Here is an 18,762-nt window from a genome sequence, read left to right as displayed (position 1 = left end):
CTGGAAGTTTCATTAATGCAGTAATACATTGTTACACAACTGTGGATATTACAAATAGCATGGGATTCTTCACTCTGAATAAGTATTGTAGAATTCTATTAAAAACAGATTTTTGTGTGGGACAGTAATGTCTTGTCTGATCTAGAGACATGGGAAGGGAGAAGGGAGGCACAGGCACAGAATTTCAAAACTGGCTGTTTTGGGTGAGTTTGAGTCTATTTTCTAGTAAGGTCTTGAGGGATCATGTATGACAGCAGGAAAAAAAATTATAATTCCTCTTTTTTTTAAACATTGCAAGATTGTGATGGAACAATAGGATGTTTTAAGGGTAAATTTAGAAATTCTGACCTGATATTTTAAGGGAGGTGATTTGTGAGTTTGTTCTTCCTATCAAGTGCACAGTACATACAGGCATGCATCTCATCTGGCTGAAGAGATGGTGTTCATCACAGCATCCTTTTTAATTCTGTTCATTTCTGCCTTGGAATTGTATTTTCTTAGAGAAAGGCTAAGAAAATGCAAACTGTAAAATTATACACTCTCACTCCCAAATTTAAGCATCATATCTCCAATAATGCCATTAATCAGTCACGTGATAATGCGTTGTAAATGAGGTTGTTTTTTTTTTGTTTTGTTTAAAAAAATACTTGAAAAAGGCTAGCTGTGTACAACAAAACTCAACAGACAGATAATGATAGTGGCTATGTTCTTAATGTAAGAGACTCCAGAATTAATAATATCTATAGAATACAATTGTCAGGTTTATCAGGGGGGTAGGCTGGAGGATGGCGGAATTGTCTCGTTCCTCTTATTTCAGCCAAGGTAAATAATCTGATAACAGAATGCCCTTTAAACTTGGAACTCAGTAGTTTGTGAGGGGAACAGTGTTCAATAAGTTTAAATTGTTCCATAAGCTTGTTGCCTGATTTCACTGTAAAATGATAAATTCTGCTCTCTTTACTGATGGTAAACTATGTCAAATGGAAGTAAAATCCTGCAAGTCTAGCGTTATTGTGTTTGGAGAACTAAAAGAAATGAAAACTGTTTTTTTCAACGAATTAACTTGTTGCAAAATACCATAGACACTAAGGTATTTGCTGAATACCTTTGAAAAGTCAGTTAATTATTTACAAAAGTAATACTTAGGGAGTTTTCACAGGTAGTAGAAACTGTTGATAGAGACAGTAAAGAAGATGAGATTTAAAAGCTGTTTTTTCATCCTAGTCACGATATGTTCAGGCAAACTCTTTGCAGAAGGTAAATACACTGAATTCTATTGTTATTAAAATACATTGAATCTAGAATATGCATTCTAGGTAACTTAAGTGCAGTATCCTTCATCTCTTTACTGAGTAAACACTGCTTTTTAAAGCAGTGTTGTGACATGGCTGATGATTGCAATTCAGCTGTTGCTGATTCCTACCTAAGCTTCAAAGCTGTAATATTGAAAGGTTCAGACTTTAGTTCAGAAGAGGTTTCTTTTGAAATGTCTTTGAGCTGTTCTGAGGCACTTACAAAAATTGAATTCTGTACTATTAAAACATTTTGTATATCAAAGTGTCTGGGTGATTGAAGTGTTCTCCCTTTGCCACAAAGCAAACCAGTGGAAGTTAAAGGGAACATGCAGAAGTTAATGTGGGGTGGTTCTACATTTCCTATGCCTATTTTCAGCATTGATGAAGATTCCTGGGTTTATATAGTTTATGTGCCATTTGAACTGCAACATATTTGTTGCAATTACCTCTCTTCACCAGATTTTTGTGCTTATGCAAAGCAGTTGAAATTAAACTGATGCCCTTTAGAAAGTCAAAAGGTATGTAGGTAGCAACCATGTTTGTTTTAATTATGTGCAGATCTTAATTACCCTCAGGTTTTTGTTTTGTTTTTTTTTTATTTAGATGTGATGCTGTGGCTGTCTGAGGAAAGTAACTATTAAAACTTTCTATTTATTAAAACCACTAAATTTGCAGAAAATTCTAACAAATGTAGTAAATTCTAGTGGCATTGAGTGAGGGAGCAATAGTTTTTTATTTTTGGTTCTGTGTCAGGTGAATGTAGCAGTGGGAACTTGTGGGAAAATTCTGCTCAATTACAATGAGATTCGTAGGTGGCAAATCCGTTTTTAAAATTGAATTCTTTAGATTATATTGCCTTGGAGAGAATTTTTGAGACCCAGAGGATAAGATTTTGAGAAATCTGTAAGTTTAGCTTTTTTCTTTTTTGTTTGTTAGTTTGTTTTCTGATTGGTGGGAGGTTTTATTTGTTTGGTTTAGTTTTTGTTGTTGTTTGGTTGCTTTGGTTTCATTATTTTGGTTTTCTTAAGTATCTTAATGTCATATTCAGCACTATTCTTTTTAAAGGTTTTCTTCTGTTACCAGTTTGGGGTTTTTTTTATTGCCATTCTGCTTGTTCTTTGCTTACTCTCCACTTCTTTCTTTTCTCTTGACTGTTCTTAAATTCCCTTTCTTAAGCATGTTTAACTCCTGTATTGTCTCCTGGCACTTTGTCCTACTTTTCTGATAATGTTTGCAGAATTGAGGAGCCAGGGCACAGCTAATCTCGACACTGGTCTCACTGGATTTTACAGTAGGCATTGATATGTTTGTGCAGCAAAGGATACTCATGCTTCTGGATGAAATAAAGAATAAAATAAATGTGTCCTGCATCAGTTTTGCCCAGTTCACATTAGGAAGTTTCAATCTACAGCTGATATTCCTGTGAATCTAAAGAACAAAAGCTGATAAAACTGTAATATATCTTAATTTCATCAAGTCTTAAAAGGCTCCTCATTCTTGTAAGTATTCAGAATTTCATTCTCCTTGTTTGAAAGCCCGAATCAGTCAAACTGATATGAACAGTTTTGCATTAACTTATTTAATATCTGGGCTGCAATATTTAGTGAGAAATATATTTATCATTTTGCAGGTAAACCTTGTGACTTGCCACACATAGAAAATGGGAAGATTGCTCAGTACTATTACAGTTTCAAAAGTTATTATTTCCCTATGCATAAAGACAAAAAGCTTTCCTATTCCTGTATGGTGGGTTACACAACTGAAACCGGGACTCAAGATGGAAGAATAACCTGTACAGCAAAAGGATGGTCTCCAGTGCCACGATGCTACAGTGAGTTAACTTTATCCACCTCCTCGTGCTTCTGGCAGGAAAATTTTCTTGCTGGTTTTCCTGGAAAATACAGGAACAGAAGCCACATAGCAGAAGGGATAATTTGTAAAAGCTAGGACAAGGTGAAATCAAACCTTTATGTATACAAACTACATAAGTTTAGATATGGAATATTTTTACAATAATATATATTTTAAGGGCTTTTAACCATTTATGTTCTATAAGAACATCAAGAAAGATGCCCAGTTTCCTTAGTTTTGGAAAACTAATAAATAGTTGTCCCTTAGATGTATATCCTTTCGAGGCTTTCCTACCTCTAGATTCCTTGATTGTATTCCATGGTATTACCATTGGTTTGATGTATTGTTTGATGATTAAAGCAGAGTTTCTTCAATAGATCAAGAGAACAAGATCAGCTCAGTATAGCTGGAAAGCCCTCCTTTTCATTACCAGAGAAGAAAGATGTTCCATTCTTTCTTTCTAACCAAGCTGTTGTCTTTCATTCAGGAAAATGCAGCAAGCCTCTTTTGGAAAATGGCTTTTTTTATGGCACAGAAATGTACTTCAAAATCCATGAGAAATTGCAATACAAATGTAATCCAGGCTATCACACTCCAAATGGTGGTACTGAAGATACAGTACAGTGTCAGCCAGAAGGATGGTCCTTCCAGCCAAGCTGTACTGAAAAATTGGGTAGGATTCTGCATTTTTTTCTCCTATATAATCAGTTGTAGATGTATATATTTCCGCTGTCCTTACTGTAGCTGTAGGGTCAAAGTGCCTGTATCAGGTTGTCATTGGAGTACTAAAGCAAGTTCTCAGCTGTACCTCTTGGAAAGAAGCTGTCAGATTTCACATGCTGCTAGTTTTGTGAATTTGTTTAGATACAATTATGTGTGGACGGAATCGGTATAGATGAAATCACATTGTTTCAAATAAATCCATTGCCCTACAAACTTTCTTTCCAAATGATGACTGGAAAACTTGTGTAAACAACTGCATTTGTAGTTATTGTTTGCCAAGATTTCGCGTGGGATATGACCCCTTTTAAAGCGTATCTCAGAAAAATTTTAGATTAATTACTTGAAACGAAGAGAACAAGTAATTTTATGCATATGCTTTATTTATTTAAGAGTCATGTCAAGTACCCAATTTACGTCACGGCCACTACTTCACAGCCCAGAAGGAGCTTCGAGTGAACGAAACGCTGCTGTACCGGTGCGACGAGGGATATCGTACGGCGGGAGGGAGCGCTACAGAGGCAGCAGTGTGTCTGACATATGGGTGGGCCCTTACTCCAAACTGCACCAGTAGGTCATGGCCTGCAAAATAATTTGGTTTGGAATGTGATTTATTCTACAAGTTAACAAAAGAGACTTGTTTTAGCAGCCGTTGGAGGTGGAAAGCCTTCCTCAGCTGGTTTTCATTGCTGTGTTTTCTTCCTAGGAATAACTTGCTCCTCTTTGAGTGCAGTAGCTCATGGAGGTTTCTATCCTGTGAAGAAAATCTATGAAGAGGGAGATGTAGTTCACTTCTTCTGTGACAAACATTATTCTGTCACTGAATTTGACTTAATTCAATGTTATTATTTCGGGTGGCATCCAGACCCTCCTGTGTGTGAAGGTACCTTATTTTTATAGTTTTACTATGAAAAACTAACACCTTCTTACATGAGATGCTTTATGAATCCAAAATAAAAATATGGGTTTTGTACCAGTTCCCAGCCTAAATATAAACCAAGTTTTGGCCAAAGGGCAGGGAGCCAGGGTAGTAGGAAGGGAAGCAATGATAACTGGAATTACTTTTCAGTGGGCTCTAGCAACCCAGCAGATACTGCCTCTCACTGTTGTTTCTCTGTGTTATATCCTGGAGAAGCAGGAATCAACAATTACAGGGAATTTATTAGCCCTGAAGCTCACTTAACTGTGTTCAAATTACATGAAGGTTTAACCAAGCGTGCTTAATCCTGCCCTGTGGGATGGGAACATGCCTCTAAAGAGGAATTAAAAATAAAATTTATAATGAGTTCCTCCTTAGCCTGTGGTACTTTTCAGAGTTGTACAGCCTCACCAAACTTTACATGTTTTCAACAGAATTGATTAAAAGATCATTTGTTCTGAAGACAGAAACATACCTTTAGCAATTGCTATCAGTTCTCCAGTCATTGGGGGATAATGGAGTCTCAGAAAAGAAACTTTCAAAAGAATGAAAGATCTAGTGAACCAGGTGAGATATAGAGCAGAAAGCAGTAGAAATCAACATTTAGAGTAGCTTAGACCCCAGCCCTGTATTTATTCTGATGACACAGCAGGAACTTTTCCTGAGCGAGTGCAGAGAAGGTGGGGATGCTCAGGAGGAAGAAAACAAGGCCTAAATCTAGTTGTGAGGATACAGTAATTGCAAACTTAATTTGGGGATAGGAAATGGGCTATGATTATTGCTGCTTCTGTAGCATTAGAATTAATACATAACCTGCTTTAAATATAATATGAATGGAAAGTAAAGGAAATCTCTATTTCCTGAAGTCCTTTAAAGAATGTTTTTATTAAGTCTATGCAGAGAAATTACAAATTTCTTTATAGCAGTACAATAGCATAGTACCTCTATTTTATATTTGTTGAGCATAAAATTACTTTTTTGGTCTGGTCTCCCATTTTATTAAGAAAATGGGAGTAAGAAATTACTCTGGATCGGCCAAAAATGCCATTTGAGTGATCGGTTTGCATGGTGTGTAGTAAACTTGATTGTGTACATGGTTTAGGTGAGAAAAGAATATGCATTTTTTATTTTCAGATGTAAAAAATAAATGTCCTCCACCCCCACTTCCTCCTCATGGCCATATCACCACAATTAGAAGAACATATCATAATGGAGACAAAGTTCATATACAGTGCCAAAGGACCTTTGAAATAAGAGGATCTGAGGAAATCCGGTGTGAAGAAGGAAAATGGACACCACCCCCTATTTGTATTGGTTAGTACTTTGGTGAAAGAATGACAACTGAATAGAAATGATTCTTCAAACAGTGCTTTAATTTTCTGGAGAGCCCCAGTTTCCATATCTGCAAAACTGTTTGTTTTCCTCTGTTAAAAGGCTTGAGAGGTAAAGTGCTGCATATTTTGCAGTCAGTCTGTGGTTCCCAGGTTACAGAGAAAGGATGAGCTAGGTGAATTCATCTGACATCTGTGACAACTTCCCTGGAAGATTTTGATTATTACATTTTACAAGGCATCAGTGTCTCTCTGTTTTTGTACTTGAAAATGAGTTGTTTCTGAGAAAACTGGTTCTGTGCTTCTGCTCTGGTTACAGGAGCTATGGATAAACAGGAGTCTGAGGCCCCACCGTCACTGAAGTCAGATGCAGCAATAAGGGCAAACAAAACATATGGAAATGAAGAAATGAGTAGGTGAACATTGCTTTTCTATTCAAAAAGGACTCTCCAATGCTATTATAGGCATTTTATGACTACTGTCACTACTCTTTTGCTATAAGACAATTATTTGGTTTTGAAAATGCTTGCATGTGCTACAGCTGTCAGTGTAGCAGTCTCAACTAATTAAATTGTTGCTTGTTTGTAATGATTATAAACTACAATAAGCCTGTTCTGTATTTGTAATTTTATTTCATACATTAGCATTTGCTTTCAATAATTTTTTTACCCATTAATATTATTTGAACATGCAAATTTGGTGTTCCTTTGATTAACAGTTCCGGTGGGGTTTCTTTTATTCATTTTGAACCACACATGGGTGAAACATTTCAAGTTACAAATAGATGGTCTCATCATAAAAAAAGAACTAATCTGTATCGAATGTAAATCAGAAAGAGTCAAAAGCAGACATAAATGAAGCGTGCAGAGGGAAATAAAATGCATGTCTGTAATTCAGTAACGCAAGTTTAGACTTTCTGAAAATGAAATTTGGAAAAGAAATTTTATTGCTTTACATTTTACTTGTATGCAATTTTTTGGCTCAGTCTAGTATTGGTCTAATACTTTTACCAGTGTTAACGCTGTTCTAATCTAACCACGATCTAATTGCTTATCTCCCTACCTCATCTCAGAAATGCAGCAAGACTGTACCTCTCCACCTGTGATTAAAAATGGTGCTGTTCTTGGTCCATTATTGGCAAGTTACAAAAATGGTTCCTCAGTAGAATATGGCTGTCAGCATTACCACTTTTTGGATGGACCTAGAACTGTTTACTGCAATCAAGGAAACTGGACAGAACAACCAAATTGCTTAGGTAAGTCTTGTAAGAAAAAGCAAATTTTGTCACACGTAATGTAGAAATGGAAAACTGGAAAGAACCTCTAAATAATCTTTTCATTACTGCCTTTTTTCTTTTATTTGGGTTAATAAAGATTCCAGAAATAGAGGGATGAACCAAACCAAATATACCAAGGTGTGTCATGCTAGGTGTCCTCTGGCCTGTTCTTAAAACCCCTCACTAAAATAGATTCCCCTGTTTTCCTGAGTGAGCTTTTCTAGAACACAACTATCCCTGTTACCTAGGAGGATTTTCCAATTTCTTTCTTCCATATTCTTCATTCAGTTAATTTCTTTCTGTCTTTCAGTGCTGTTCAAAACAATGACTAGAACTCCCACTAGAAATCTACCAATGCTAGCAGGAATACTGCTTCTGGTGATATACTAGAGCTGTTTGTTTATTTTTCCTTCCCTTCTGTAATGAAATAATTCTATTTTACTAACATGCTTTGTTAAATTGGCTCCCTTTTACATTTGCAATCTACTGGGAAAATGAAAATGAACAACCAGTTCAGTTTTAATTACTTATTTCTAAATGAATAAAATTTACCTTGTCTTGATTGAAAGGCCCAGGTCAGCATTTTTAATCTGAAGACTCAAATTTAACAAATCCTGTGAAATAATGAAATCCTGTGAGTCTTGCTTTTCACCTAAGCATCCAAATAACCACATCATCCTTTCCATGTTTTCTGAGATTTCTTTTCAACCCTCACCTAATCAGACCAGAAAGAGCACATGCTGTAGTTAGGTTCAGGAAAATATCCGTTCAAGTTTATTTTTACGCTGCAGTCACCAGACCGCCTAATACCTGAGTTCTCCTTGCCTTTTCCTCAGCAAAGCATTAGTAAGGGCCTCTATCAGCCAGTGATTTTCATGGAACTTGTAGAAATTTATAAGTGACCCTCTGTCAGGCTTTATTGAAGTGGTTTCAGAAGTGAACGAGGTTAACCATCTAATGGGAAGCTGATGTCATCCTGATGTGATCCTGGCACTAAGTTTTAAGAAACCTGTCAGAAAGTATCCAAAGCAATATTGACCTTGAATAACCTGAAAAAGCCCAAAGAAGAACACAAAATTTTCAAAATATTTTTGGAAGATCTCTAAATTCTTTCCATGGAGACAAAACAAATTAAAAAGCAAAGAAAAGGGAATTGTCAAATCACTTCTTTAGGGTAGCAGTGTAAACTTACTGTGTATCAGGTACTACTATCCTGAAAGGGCTTACCAAACCTGTCAGCCAAATCTGACAGGTTAATTTTGATGGATGGCTATTTTCATATAAAAAGTCCTTTCCAGTTACAGTAAAGAAGATCTTTTCTTTTTCAGTGGTAAACCTATGCTGCCAAATCTTTACAAATGCATGTAAAATCCAAATTTTGTCATAAGCATGTGTTTTCTGTGATTTACTGTTCCCAGTTTAGACTTCCTTTTGCATGTTTTTTTTTTTTTGCTACATCAGCCCATTTCTTTAGATTTGTATTTTTTATGCATCAATAGTTCTTTTCTTTTTCTTGCAAGATTCAGAAACATTTTAGAACTATTGATTTGGATTTCTTTCTTTGCTCCTCCAAACCGGAGCTAAGAAATCACTTAAGGTTGTTTTTTATTTCCTAGAACCATGCACTCTTAATGTAACTGATATGGACAGCAACAACATAGAGTTGAAATGGAGACAGGAAGAGTTAATTTTCCTACATGGAGATCTCATAGAGTTTGAATGTAAACAGGGATATAATTTTCTCCACACTACCATTCTGTCCCCTGGGAGGACACAGTGTGACCATGGCAGACTGAAATATCCAAAATGTGTTATGCAAGGTAAAACAATAATTTTTTATTGCCTTCCTTTTTAATGAATCAGTCTTAGCTCTGTTTAGAAACAATTTGCTTTGGTAGTGCAGGCCTACAGTCTGTTGTAAATAATACATGTTTAGGCTTCAACAACACAGATATGAACAGATATCTTGCACAAGACAACTCTGTTGTTTAATACATCCAAGCATGGGAAAATTATACACATTCCTGTGATGGGCAAGGCTGTGGAAAGGAGGGAGAACCTCTTCTTCAAGTCCAGAGGACTGAAAGCTCTGTAGAAAGAAAACTATAAAAAGAAATCCTTTGTGTGCCCCCAATTTCTGGTAAAGCTGCTGCTTTGTTAGTTTCTTATGCTGAATGTTTCTCAATTGTTTTTCACGTTATTCCAGCTCCTACAGAAAAATGTGACTCTCCACCATCTATTGCAAATGGAGCTCTTACTCTCCCACCACTGACCCAGTATGACAGTGGTTCCTCAGTTCAGTATAGTTGCTCTGACTATCATTTTTTGGAAGGATCTGAGAGAATCTACTGTTCTAAAGGGCAGTGGACTTTGCCACCAGTTTGTATAGGTAGGTGTGATAAGATAAATCAGCTCCTATTTCTCTATATAATTCATAGAACATTTGGGAAGTGACCTGTAAAGGTCATCCCCTAAAGTCCATCCCCCCTGCAATAAGCAGGGATATCTTCAGCTGGATCAGGTTGCTCAGAGTCCTGTCCAGCCTGACAATGAATGTTTCCACAGATGGGGAACTACCTCTCTGGGAAAGCTGATCCAGTATTTTACAACCTTCATTGTAAAAATGTCTTCCTTATGTCTAGGCTGAATTTAGTTTAAAACCATTACCTTCTGTCTTATTGCTGCAGCCCCTACTAAAAAGTCTGTCTTCATCTCTTCCTATAGAGCCATGTACTTTGTCAAAAAATGAAATGGAGAAAAATAATGTGCTGCTGCAAGGCTTCTATGCAAATCAGGTTTACTTTTACCATGGGGATTATGTTGGATTTTACTGTAAACAGAACCATTTTGGAGCAGAATCTGGTACAACTTTATTTCAAGTACAGTGTAAGAGAGGACAGCTGACGTATCCGAGGTGTGTTGAAAGAGGAAAATAAGTCTGGACTCCAGGAAAGCCTATAGGAAAGGTATGTACATGTTCTTTTTCTACTGTTCCCAGCTGAATTAAGATGGCCTATATTTTCAAGGTCACTACAGTCAGTTTTGAGAAATGAGTGTTCAGTGGCATTGCTGGGTCTGAGCTGAAGGGGGAGGGAAGTGCAAGTGCTTTGTGGTGTGAGGATTAGCAGTGCAGCAGAAGGATGCAAGATTGGCATACACGCGGAAAATTTGGGATGAAGGAGTTTTACAAGGCCTACAGTGCTCAACTTGGGGATGCACCACAATCTGCAGGACTTGAGCCATGACAAGAAGACACTGAGCAAAGTACTGCCCTTTGTGAGGATACTGATAGCACGAGCGATTTTGTGACTACAGAGTATGCCTAAATGGAGATTTAATTTCATGCCCTTCAAATGTATGTTTAGTTGTACTTTGACAGTAAGAAAGGAGAGGCTTGTTACTTTGTGCATCTTAACAGCACCCCATGTCTCCTTTCACAGGTAAGGAGCCTCTAAAGGACAAGGCTTGAGGAACAAGATAAACCAGAAAGTATTAAAAAAAATTCTTTAAGGGATCTATAAAACCATTTAAAACATAATAATATGCAAATTTTACTGAGTTGTTAAAATATTAAGAATGATAATTAAGAATATTAAAATATCCAATCCAACTACTTTGTATGATTTCCTATGACACTTAAATATGGGTATCCTTAAGGCTTTGCCTGTGAACATGTGTGACTGAAGATATGAAGAAAATTCAGGAATGTGGACAATGTTTGCCTTGCACCCATTTTAGTTGGTTTTAATAAAAAAGCCACTATAAGGGTTTCTTCTGTATTTTATGTCTAAACTCCATCTGTCTGTGAAATCAGTGCATGCATGGTGTTCTGTATGGGTTTCCAAGGTTTTTGCAAGTGTTACATGAATAAATAAAACAAGAAAAGAAATTAAAGCATTTGAGAAATAGATAAATTCTGCTTATTTAATCAAAACCCTGTATAGATTGTAATTTCTGTTTTCCAGTTAAGTTCTCATTTCTGTGGTACATAACTGAGGAATCTGACTTTGGTCTTGGTATAAATTCATGGATCAGGGCAATTCCTGTAACAGTTCAAGTTTTGAGTGTTGGATGTGCTGCTTCAGACTGGCCTGTTTTAACCTAGGTAAGCTTGTGTCCCAGGGAAGTTTCAACAACTTATATTGGCTTTAAAATATTTCATGTAATGAAGTTGGTGGGCTTGATGCCCAGACGCCTTTCTTTTGAGAAGCTCTGGATGAAGCATAAGAATATTTGCTAAATGTAAAACTACCCTTCTCTTTAAAGAGCAAACTGGGGAAAAGAGAGAGAGAGGGATTAAAAGTCAGTTGCTGGAATGTCTTTTGGAAGCAGAATTCCTTTACCTCCGCCTGCCACTTCCTCTGAATAGGCTGAATGGGCATCTGTTATCAGAGGGCAGGATGAGGCAGACTGCAGACATGAAGACAGCATCTTGTTACTGAAGTTTGAGAATGCTTCGAGTACTTGAGCTTCATGTGAGCCTAAATCACCCCTTTTACTAACACACCACATTTTTTGTATTTATTGTTTTAATGTTAGTGTAGCAGTAGAATATCTTCTTCTGACCCTTGATGTCCCTATGAGTGTCACTAGGTCTGCAGCTTTCCTAATGTTATCCATACATGCCAAGTCAATGCCATGGGCAGCTCAGCTTACAGTCTGTTTTTGCCTCAAGCTCCTGTACATCGATTTCTTTTCAGCTTCAGAGATCTATGTGAAGTCCTGGATTTATCAGGCCAGTCCTGGTAGATGTGTTTTTCTTCCTGAAGACCAAACTGGAATATTCTTGTGCTTGTAAGATTCTGTCCTTCAAGACTGTAAGCTTTTCTGGATTTCTCTATGACTCCCAAGCAATCCCACCTACTAGTCTCCTAAAACAGTCAAAATCATGCTCTCCTAGGGGGCCTGATTTGTACTCTACTCGCTTTCCTCTCTCCCCTCTGAATCATGAACTCCATTAGTACACAGTTACCACAGCAAGGCTGCTGCTGCTTTCCACAAGCACTTTGTCCTTGTTTGTGGAGAGCAGATGGAGCTGTGGGCTCCACTTACTTGCTCCTCCTGATCAGGTACTCAGGACACTCACCTCAGCTGTGAGCCCAGGGTAGTTTCCAGGCAAGCACATGGAGAAGAAAGTAGGAATAGACAAGTGCTGAGAATCAAATTACTCACGAGCTTTAATTCTTGTCTCAGTATGCCACCAAAGCCAACCTAGTTCAGGACACAATTGTTAATAAAAATAACAGTGAGATCAGTATAGAATGGATAAAAGGCAAGCACAGCCATTTGGATGGACAAAATGTAAATACATTTACAAAAATGGATAATATGTGGATAATATGCAAACACAATCATCCAATCAGAAAAATAATATAACAAATTCCAAGGGCTAAGCTGCAAACAGAGCACAGCAAAATGGGAAACACCAGGAAAAACTGAGCTGAAACCACTGGGTTGGCTGAGGGCTCTCTTATTTCTGCAGCTGGCCTCCTTCATGCCATTTCCATTTATCCAAACCACGATTCTGTGTAAAGACAAAAAAGGGGGAAAGTCATGAATACCAATCCTCAGGGCACCACAGAGGCTCCTCAAAGCAGTGGTCAGGCAATTCCATCAAAACTGCCTCCTACAACCCCCACTCTGTGTCCTCAGCACTGTGCACTTACTTCGACATGTAGGATATGTAATCACTCCATCCAGGCACTCTGCTCTAAATTTCTCAGCTCTTGAAACTTGTCGGTACCTGCTTTTGCATTCAAAGAAAATAAAATCCCCAGAGCGATAGGTGGAAGTTCTTGATTGGTGTGACTGTAGTTGAATATTGTTGCTTTCCATATGGTCCGTATTCACTGTACAGTTCCCTGCAAAAAAGGACTTTCATTATTTGCCTGTAGATCTCACACCAGACAACTGATGCTGTGAAACCACTGTGCCCTTTCCCCAGCAGTCTTTCCAGCTCAGGAATGCTGCCCAATGGCTTCTTGGGAGCACTGCCCCTCACTGCTTGTAGCTTACAACAGGGTTCTGCACTCTGGCTCCTCCCCACGCACTTCCCCAGGAAAGGGAAAGGCTTTTTGCTCCCCTTTCAGCACTAAAATTGCAGCACCACAGCAGCTAATCTGTGGCTGAAGAGGAGATGACTTACTGCCCGGCCTGCATCGTGGGTAATCCAACACTCCCTCCACACACTGGACTCTGTAGTGGGAAGGCTCTTGCTCTTTCACATATCCTGCTTTACAGTCAAATTCAATATAGTCACCCGATGAGACATACAGCTTGGTTTCTCTGGACCCTTTCAGCTCAATATTGTTTCTGTCCATATCTTCTTCTGATGCTATGCAGGGCACTTGAAAAATTGAAGAGAATAGTGTCAGCATTTCATACAGGCACACCACAGGAAACTGTTTTTCTCCTAGAGCCTACAGAAGTTCTTTGCATCAAAAAATCCTTCCAGCTATTTGCTCTCATCCTCTGTTACTTGTCACAGAAAAGACATTCACAGCCAGACTAAAAGGGAAAAAAGACCATGGCCGAGATGCCACACAGAGCTGTGGAGAAGCCTTTTCAGTCTGACAGTCACACAGGGCAAGAATGAAGCACAGGTGAGGAAGGCACCAGGCACCAATGAATTTGACCACGTGTTTTCTGAGATCCTTCCCTTCTGCTCTGTACTTCTCTAAATTTATTTATTTTCTCATTACCATGTCAGAGATGCAAGCCTGGATGTCCCCAGAACTGCCACACACTCAGATCACTCGTCCTTGTTCACAGCCTGCTGCCTGTAGCAGCATCCCCAGCTTGGGAACCCTCAGGAGCTTTGCACAGAGGTGGAGATCCCCTCACAGAGGGGGGTTCAGCCAAAGTCCTCTCCTTGCAGAGCTCCTGGCAGCAGAAAGGACTACAGGAGCTAACTTTCAGAGAAACTCTTTGGGGATAAAAGAAGGACTCGCTGCTGTTCTGCCCTGCCAGCATCACAGCCCCAGCACAAATGCTGCTGCACAAGTTCTGCCCTCAGAGTCAGAGAAAAAGAAGAGAGGAGCAATCACACAGCCTTTGGCCACCCAGCACATGCTTCCACGTACCTAGGCAAACAGGGGGGCTTGACCACTGCCCATCAGTACAAGTGATATACTGAGATCCTTTCAAGACATACAGGCTTGGGCATTTGTATTCCAGAGTTGAACCTTGTTGATATTCTGGCCTGGGGAAGGAAAGAACCTCTCCATTTTCAATAGCTGGAGGTGGGCCACATTTCTCACCTTTTCCTGAAAGAAATTGCCCAATCAGAGACAAAAACCACAAGAGTTTAACTGCCATGGAGGTCTGGTCACAAATGTGACCAGCTAGCCCACAGAATGTTGGCACTACTCTAAGAGAACCAGAGGAAAGCAGAGAGAAAATCAAATACCTGGCAGGTGAATCAGAGCAAGAGTTTCCCATTTCTCCAGCCCTCGGGCTCACAACTGCCAGTTCACCCCATTTGACCACAGCTGAAGTGCTTGCAGCTGTCTGCAGGACTTCATCTTGTCCTGCAGAAGTGTGGCATTTGGCCCTCTTGAGTGAAGCCACCTGGGTCACTCAGCTGGTAAACTCATCTGAACAGACTCCTGGGAAAATTACTTTTTCCTGAGTGTGCCATATACATTGCAATTGTGCATGAGCAAAAATGGTTTGTGTAATGCAGATCATTTTCCACAGGTAGAAAAAGGAGATAATGTGGTCTTTATTCTGCAATGCTTCACCATGCAATATTATTTTTGCCTAAAGTGACTAAAAAGAGAAAAGAAGTCACAGAGATCAGCCAGTTGTGCAGACTGGTGCTGTACAGGATTGTGTGCCAATGAGCTGGAGAGTGAGGAGATTTATTTACTATTTGAAGGTAACTGTCAGCAACTGACATTCTTAGTGATGTGAAAATAACATACATTACCCTACTAGTTTTCTCCTTTGCAGCCAAGATGCATTCCTCCATAACCATCTGCCTGCTTGATTTCAGCAGACAGCTAAGTTTCAGCTACTAGCTTCAGCCCACAAGGAAATGATTGCTTTGCTGATCTGCACTGCTTTTTGTTTCTCAAGAGTCAGAAAAAATTGTTGTTTTAGCAGCCCACTCAAAGCAAGTCACCTGTTGGCTCTATTGGCCTGACTCACCTGCATGCCTGAGTTGAAATTCTATTAATTCACATGCACTATTGAGAAGGACTACTTAGAAGTAGAACCTATACCTTCACAGAAGGGCGGTGGTGTCCAATTTCCTTCTTTGCAATGAATTTCAGGGGAACCAACAATGAGGAACCCTGCATCACACTCGTAGCGAATTGTTTCACCAGGCTCATAAGTTTCCTTGGTTCTGCCTTCAAACTGAGCATTGGCAACTTTTGGAATACTTCCACATGACATTTCTGAAAAGATAACAGAAATCTGATGCTGGTGCTAATGGGATACACATCAAAGGAGTGTGCTTTTCCCACCAAACAGATGCTTTAGTGAGCTATTTCTAACATCAGCATAGTCATCTGCTGACAGTGGATTATATAATTACAGTTAACTAGTAATTAAATAAAAGATAGCATAGGGAAGATTAAATAAATTATAAATATATGCCCCTAAACAGGCAGAGATTTCAGTCACCAAAATATTTCGTTCCTGTTTCTAAACATGCCAGAAAATTTGACTACAGGCTTCTGTCCCTTACTATACTGAAGTGATTTCCACCACTGAGACATTGTTTAAGCCATTTAATATTAACAAAACATTAATGTTTAATATATTGTTTAATACCTAGTTAATTTAATATATTGTTTATATAGAATGTTTGATCCATTGTTGATGTGTAATGTTTAATACATTTTTTAAATGGATGGAAATCAGTTGCCTTGGTTGGCTGTTTTGGTCTTGTATTTTGAAAGAAAACATGCACAGAGTATTAAATTCTTTACTGGTGGCTAAAGTTGGTCAATATTAAGAGCCTCAGTATCCCAACAATGGAAAATAAAGTCTTTTACTATATTACACCCCTGGTCAGGAGAGGAAAGAAGTTCCAAATAAAGAATCCTATTTGTCTCTAGTTTGGTCACATTTAAAGAAAGTTCTTGGCTGAATGCCTTGCTTCACAGGCATTTCTTCATAAATTGGGAGTAAATTTGGGCAAAGGTACTTTTTATCAGGTAAGAATCACTGAACAGTCAGTGATTACCACTTACTTAATGCTAAAGAGATCCAAAAAGATAGGTCACCAAGAAGACACTAGATTTTCCCCACCTTACTCAATACCTTTATCTTTTCTCTCTGTATATCCTAGAGCCTGAGAATGATTAACCTCTGAAGGATCAGAGATTGGAGTCTCTGCCCAGTCTCTCCACCAATCTGGATGGCAAAACTCTGAGTCCACAGGACACCATTTCTATGATGGTGACAATGGTGGGGAGCTCTGACACGTTTAGGTACTCACTGATGCATTTTGGAGGTGGAGTCCAGCCATTTTCTTGGCACTGTGTCTCTCCTTTGTCTTGTCCTTCTGCAGTTACAAAGCCAGGATGACATCTATACGAGACCACTTTCTTTAAACGATACTCTCGTCTTGATGTGGTGAAATAACCATTCTCAAAATACATATACTGGCATTTTTCTGAAAGAGACAGACAAAATTTCTTGCAAGTGAAATACTGCTAAACTGCATGCTTATAAATCACAGAGGAAGGAAGACAAAAGCAGCAGCATTCTAGGACTCAGAACATTTGTAAGAGCACATGAAGTTTTGCTTCTGCACTGAGGTCTCTTCCTGGGGGAAAGCTGGAAAGCAAAAAATCAGAGTTACCAACTCATTAAGCGCAAACAGGGATAGAGAGGGGTTTGATTTGCAGCAATCCTGCAAGCTTCCCAAACTGTATGTCCATGTCTGGTCTTCACTAGAAATGAAACTCCTGTTGGGCCTGCACAGCTCTGTGCATGCACGGAGAGCACCTCCTGTCCATACTGCAAGGCAGGGGCACAGCACTGCAGTGTGCAGGTGTCACCTCAGTCCTGCCATGGAGAAGTCATTCAGAGTGCACAGACTGCAGGACTGAAGCAAATCTCTACCAAAGGCCCCCTTCTTGCACAATAAAACACTAGTGCAGACAGACCCAATGTTGTAACCAGTTTCCTGTCACTTGGAATACATTGTTTAAGCCATTTAATATTACCTAAACATTAATGTTTAATATATTGTTTAATACCTTGTTAATTTAATCTATTGTTTATATAGAATATTTGATCCATTGTTAATATATAATGTTTAATATATTTTTTCAATGGATGGAAATCAGTTGGCTTGGTTGGCTGTTTTGGTCTTGTATTCTGAAAGAAAACATGCACAGAGTATTAAATTCTTTACTACTTAATCATTCTGTCAAGGAGTGTCTTCATTTTAAGAAATTAGCACTCATCATCATGTCTAGGCTTCGCGAACGAAGATTTGGGAAGGGCTCTAACCCCTTTTGTTACAAGCACGCTGGTGGCTAAAAAGGCCAATACGAGACAGGCACGTCCAGTTCTGCAAGACACGATTCTTTCTGCATTGTCTTTTCTCCTCAAGAGTGATCCTGCATGCTTTCTCAAAAGCATCAGCTTAGTTATAGATAGTGTGTCACCAGGCCTCCCGATTGGAGGCCAGAGTAGACCAGTTATGTTGATCAATATGGCCAAGGATGTTTCAGGGAGTCCTTGTATCTTTTCTTTGGGGCTCCTCTCTTGCGGTAGCCAGTGGCAAGTTCACCATAAAGCAAGATCTTAGGGAGGCAGTGGTCCTTCATCCTGTAGATGTGCCCTGCCCATCGCAGCTGTGTTCTCATCAACATGGCCTCAATACTTGTGACTGCTGCTTGTTCTAGAACAGACTTATTAGTCATGTAATCTGACCAGTGGATGTTTAGGATTGTACGGAGATAGTGCTGATGGAAGCGTTGTAGGAGATGCAGGTGGTGGCGGTAGATGACCCGTGATTCAGATCCATATAAAAGAGTAGACAGCACTATGGCTCTGTAAACACTGACCTTGGTACTTTTCTTCAGGTGTTTATTTCGCCAAACTCTTTTATGGAGTTTTCCAAAAGCACTATATGCCTTTGCTAACCTGTTGTCTATCTCTCCATCAATCTTACTGTCCGAGGAGATGAGGCTGCCTAGGTAATGAAACTGCTGGACTGATTTGACCTCTGATTCACCAGTGGTGATATGGTACATTTTCTGAGGTGCCGGTTGATAGAGAACTTCAGTCTTCTTTAAGCTGACTTCCAGTCCAAAGAGCTCAGCAGCATCTGTAAAACAGGATGTTAAACGCTGCAGAGCTGCTTCTGTGTGGGCAACAAGGGTGGCGTCATCAGCATAAAGC

The 18,762-nt window shown here is 39.0% G+C and overlaps 2 protein-coding genes across 4 annotated transcripts in view; one reads left to right on the top strand and one right to left on the bottom strand.

Moving 5' to 3' along the window:
• The first annotated feature begins 73 nt into the window (after positions 1–73).
• LOC135418813 (coagulation factor XIII B chain-like) lies at positions 74–11,618 on the top strand. 3 transcript variants are annotated; one of them, XM_064664460.1, is made up of 13 exons: positions 74–1,257; positions 2,611–2,794; positions 2,926–3,126; positions 3,634–3,819; positions 4,260–4,436; positions 4,573–4,749; positions 5,920–6,099; positions 6,436–6,528; positions 7,189–7,371; positions 9,009–9,212; positions 9,599–9,781; positions 10,117–10,358; positions 10,833–11,303. In XM_064664460.1, exons 3-12 carry the CDS (start codon positions 3,006–3,008, stop codon positions 10,326–10,328), a joined length of 1,716 nt encoding a protein of 571 aa, XP_064520530.1. In that variant the 5' UTR covers positions 74–1,257; positions 2,611–2,794; positions 2,926–3,005; the 3' UTR covers positions 10,329–10,358; positions 10,833–11,303. The 3 variants fall into 3 exon arrangements, with proteins under 3 accessions (XP_064520530.1, XP_064520529.1, XP_064520528.1); XM_064664459.1 differs by lacking the exons at positions 2,611–2,794; positions 10,833–11,303 and adding an exon at positions 11,358–11,618; XM_064664458.1 differs by lacking the exon at positions 2,611–2,794 and having other exon boundaries at positions 10,833–11,302.
• A 927-nt stretch (positions 11,619–12,545) lies between these two features.
• LOC135418578 (uncharacterized) overlaps positions 12,546–18,762 on the bottom strand; it is a 114,256-nt gene continuing 108,039 nt past the window's right edge. The window contains exons 57-62 of the mRNA XM_064664017.1: positions 16,844–17,020; positions 15,618–15,794; positions 14,475–14,657; positions 13,538–13,738; positions 13,059–13,253; positions 12,546–12,916 (exon numbers count right to left, since the gene is read on the bottom strand). Coding sequence (XP_064520087.1) covers positions 12,900–12,916; positions 13,059–13,253; positions 13,538–13,738; positions 14,475–14,657; positions 15,618–15,794; positions 16,844–17,020 — 950 coding nt within the window. The 3' untranslated portion in view covers positions 12,546–12,899. The remainder of the gene's footprint in view (positions 12,917–13,058; positions 13,254–13,537; positions 13,739–14,474; positions 14,658–15,617; positions 15,795–16,843; positions 17,021–18,762) is intronic.

This window comes from Pseudopipra pipra, chromosome 9 (assembly GCF_036250125.1).
Source record: "Pseudopipra pipra isolate bDixPip1 chromosome 9, bDixPip1.hap1, whole genome shotgun sequence".
Taxonomy (NCBI): domain Eukaryota; kingdom Metazoa; phylum Chordata; class Aves; order Passeriformes; family Pipridae; genus Pseudopipra; species Pseudopipra pipra.
Note: the sequence above shows the minus strand (reverse complement) of the source record. Positions and strands in the feature narration are given on the sequence as shown.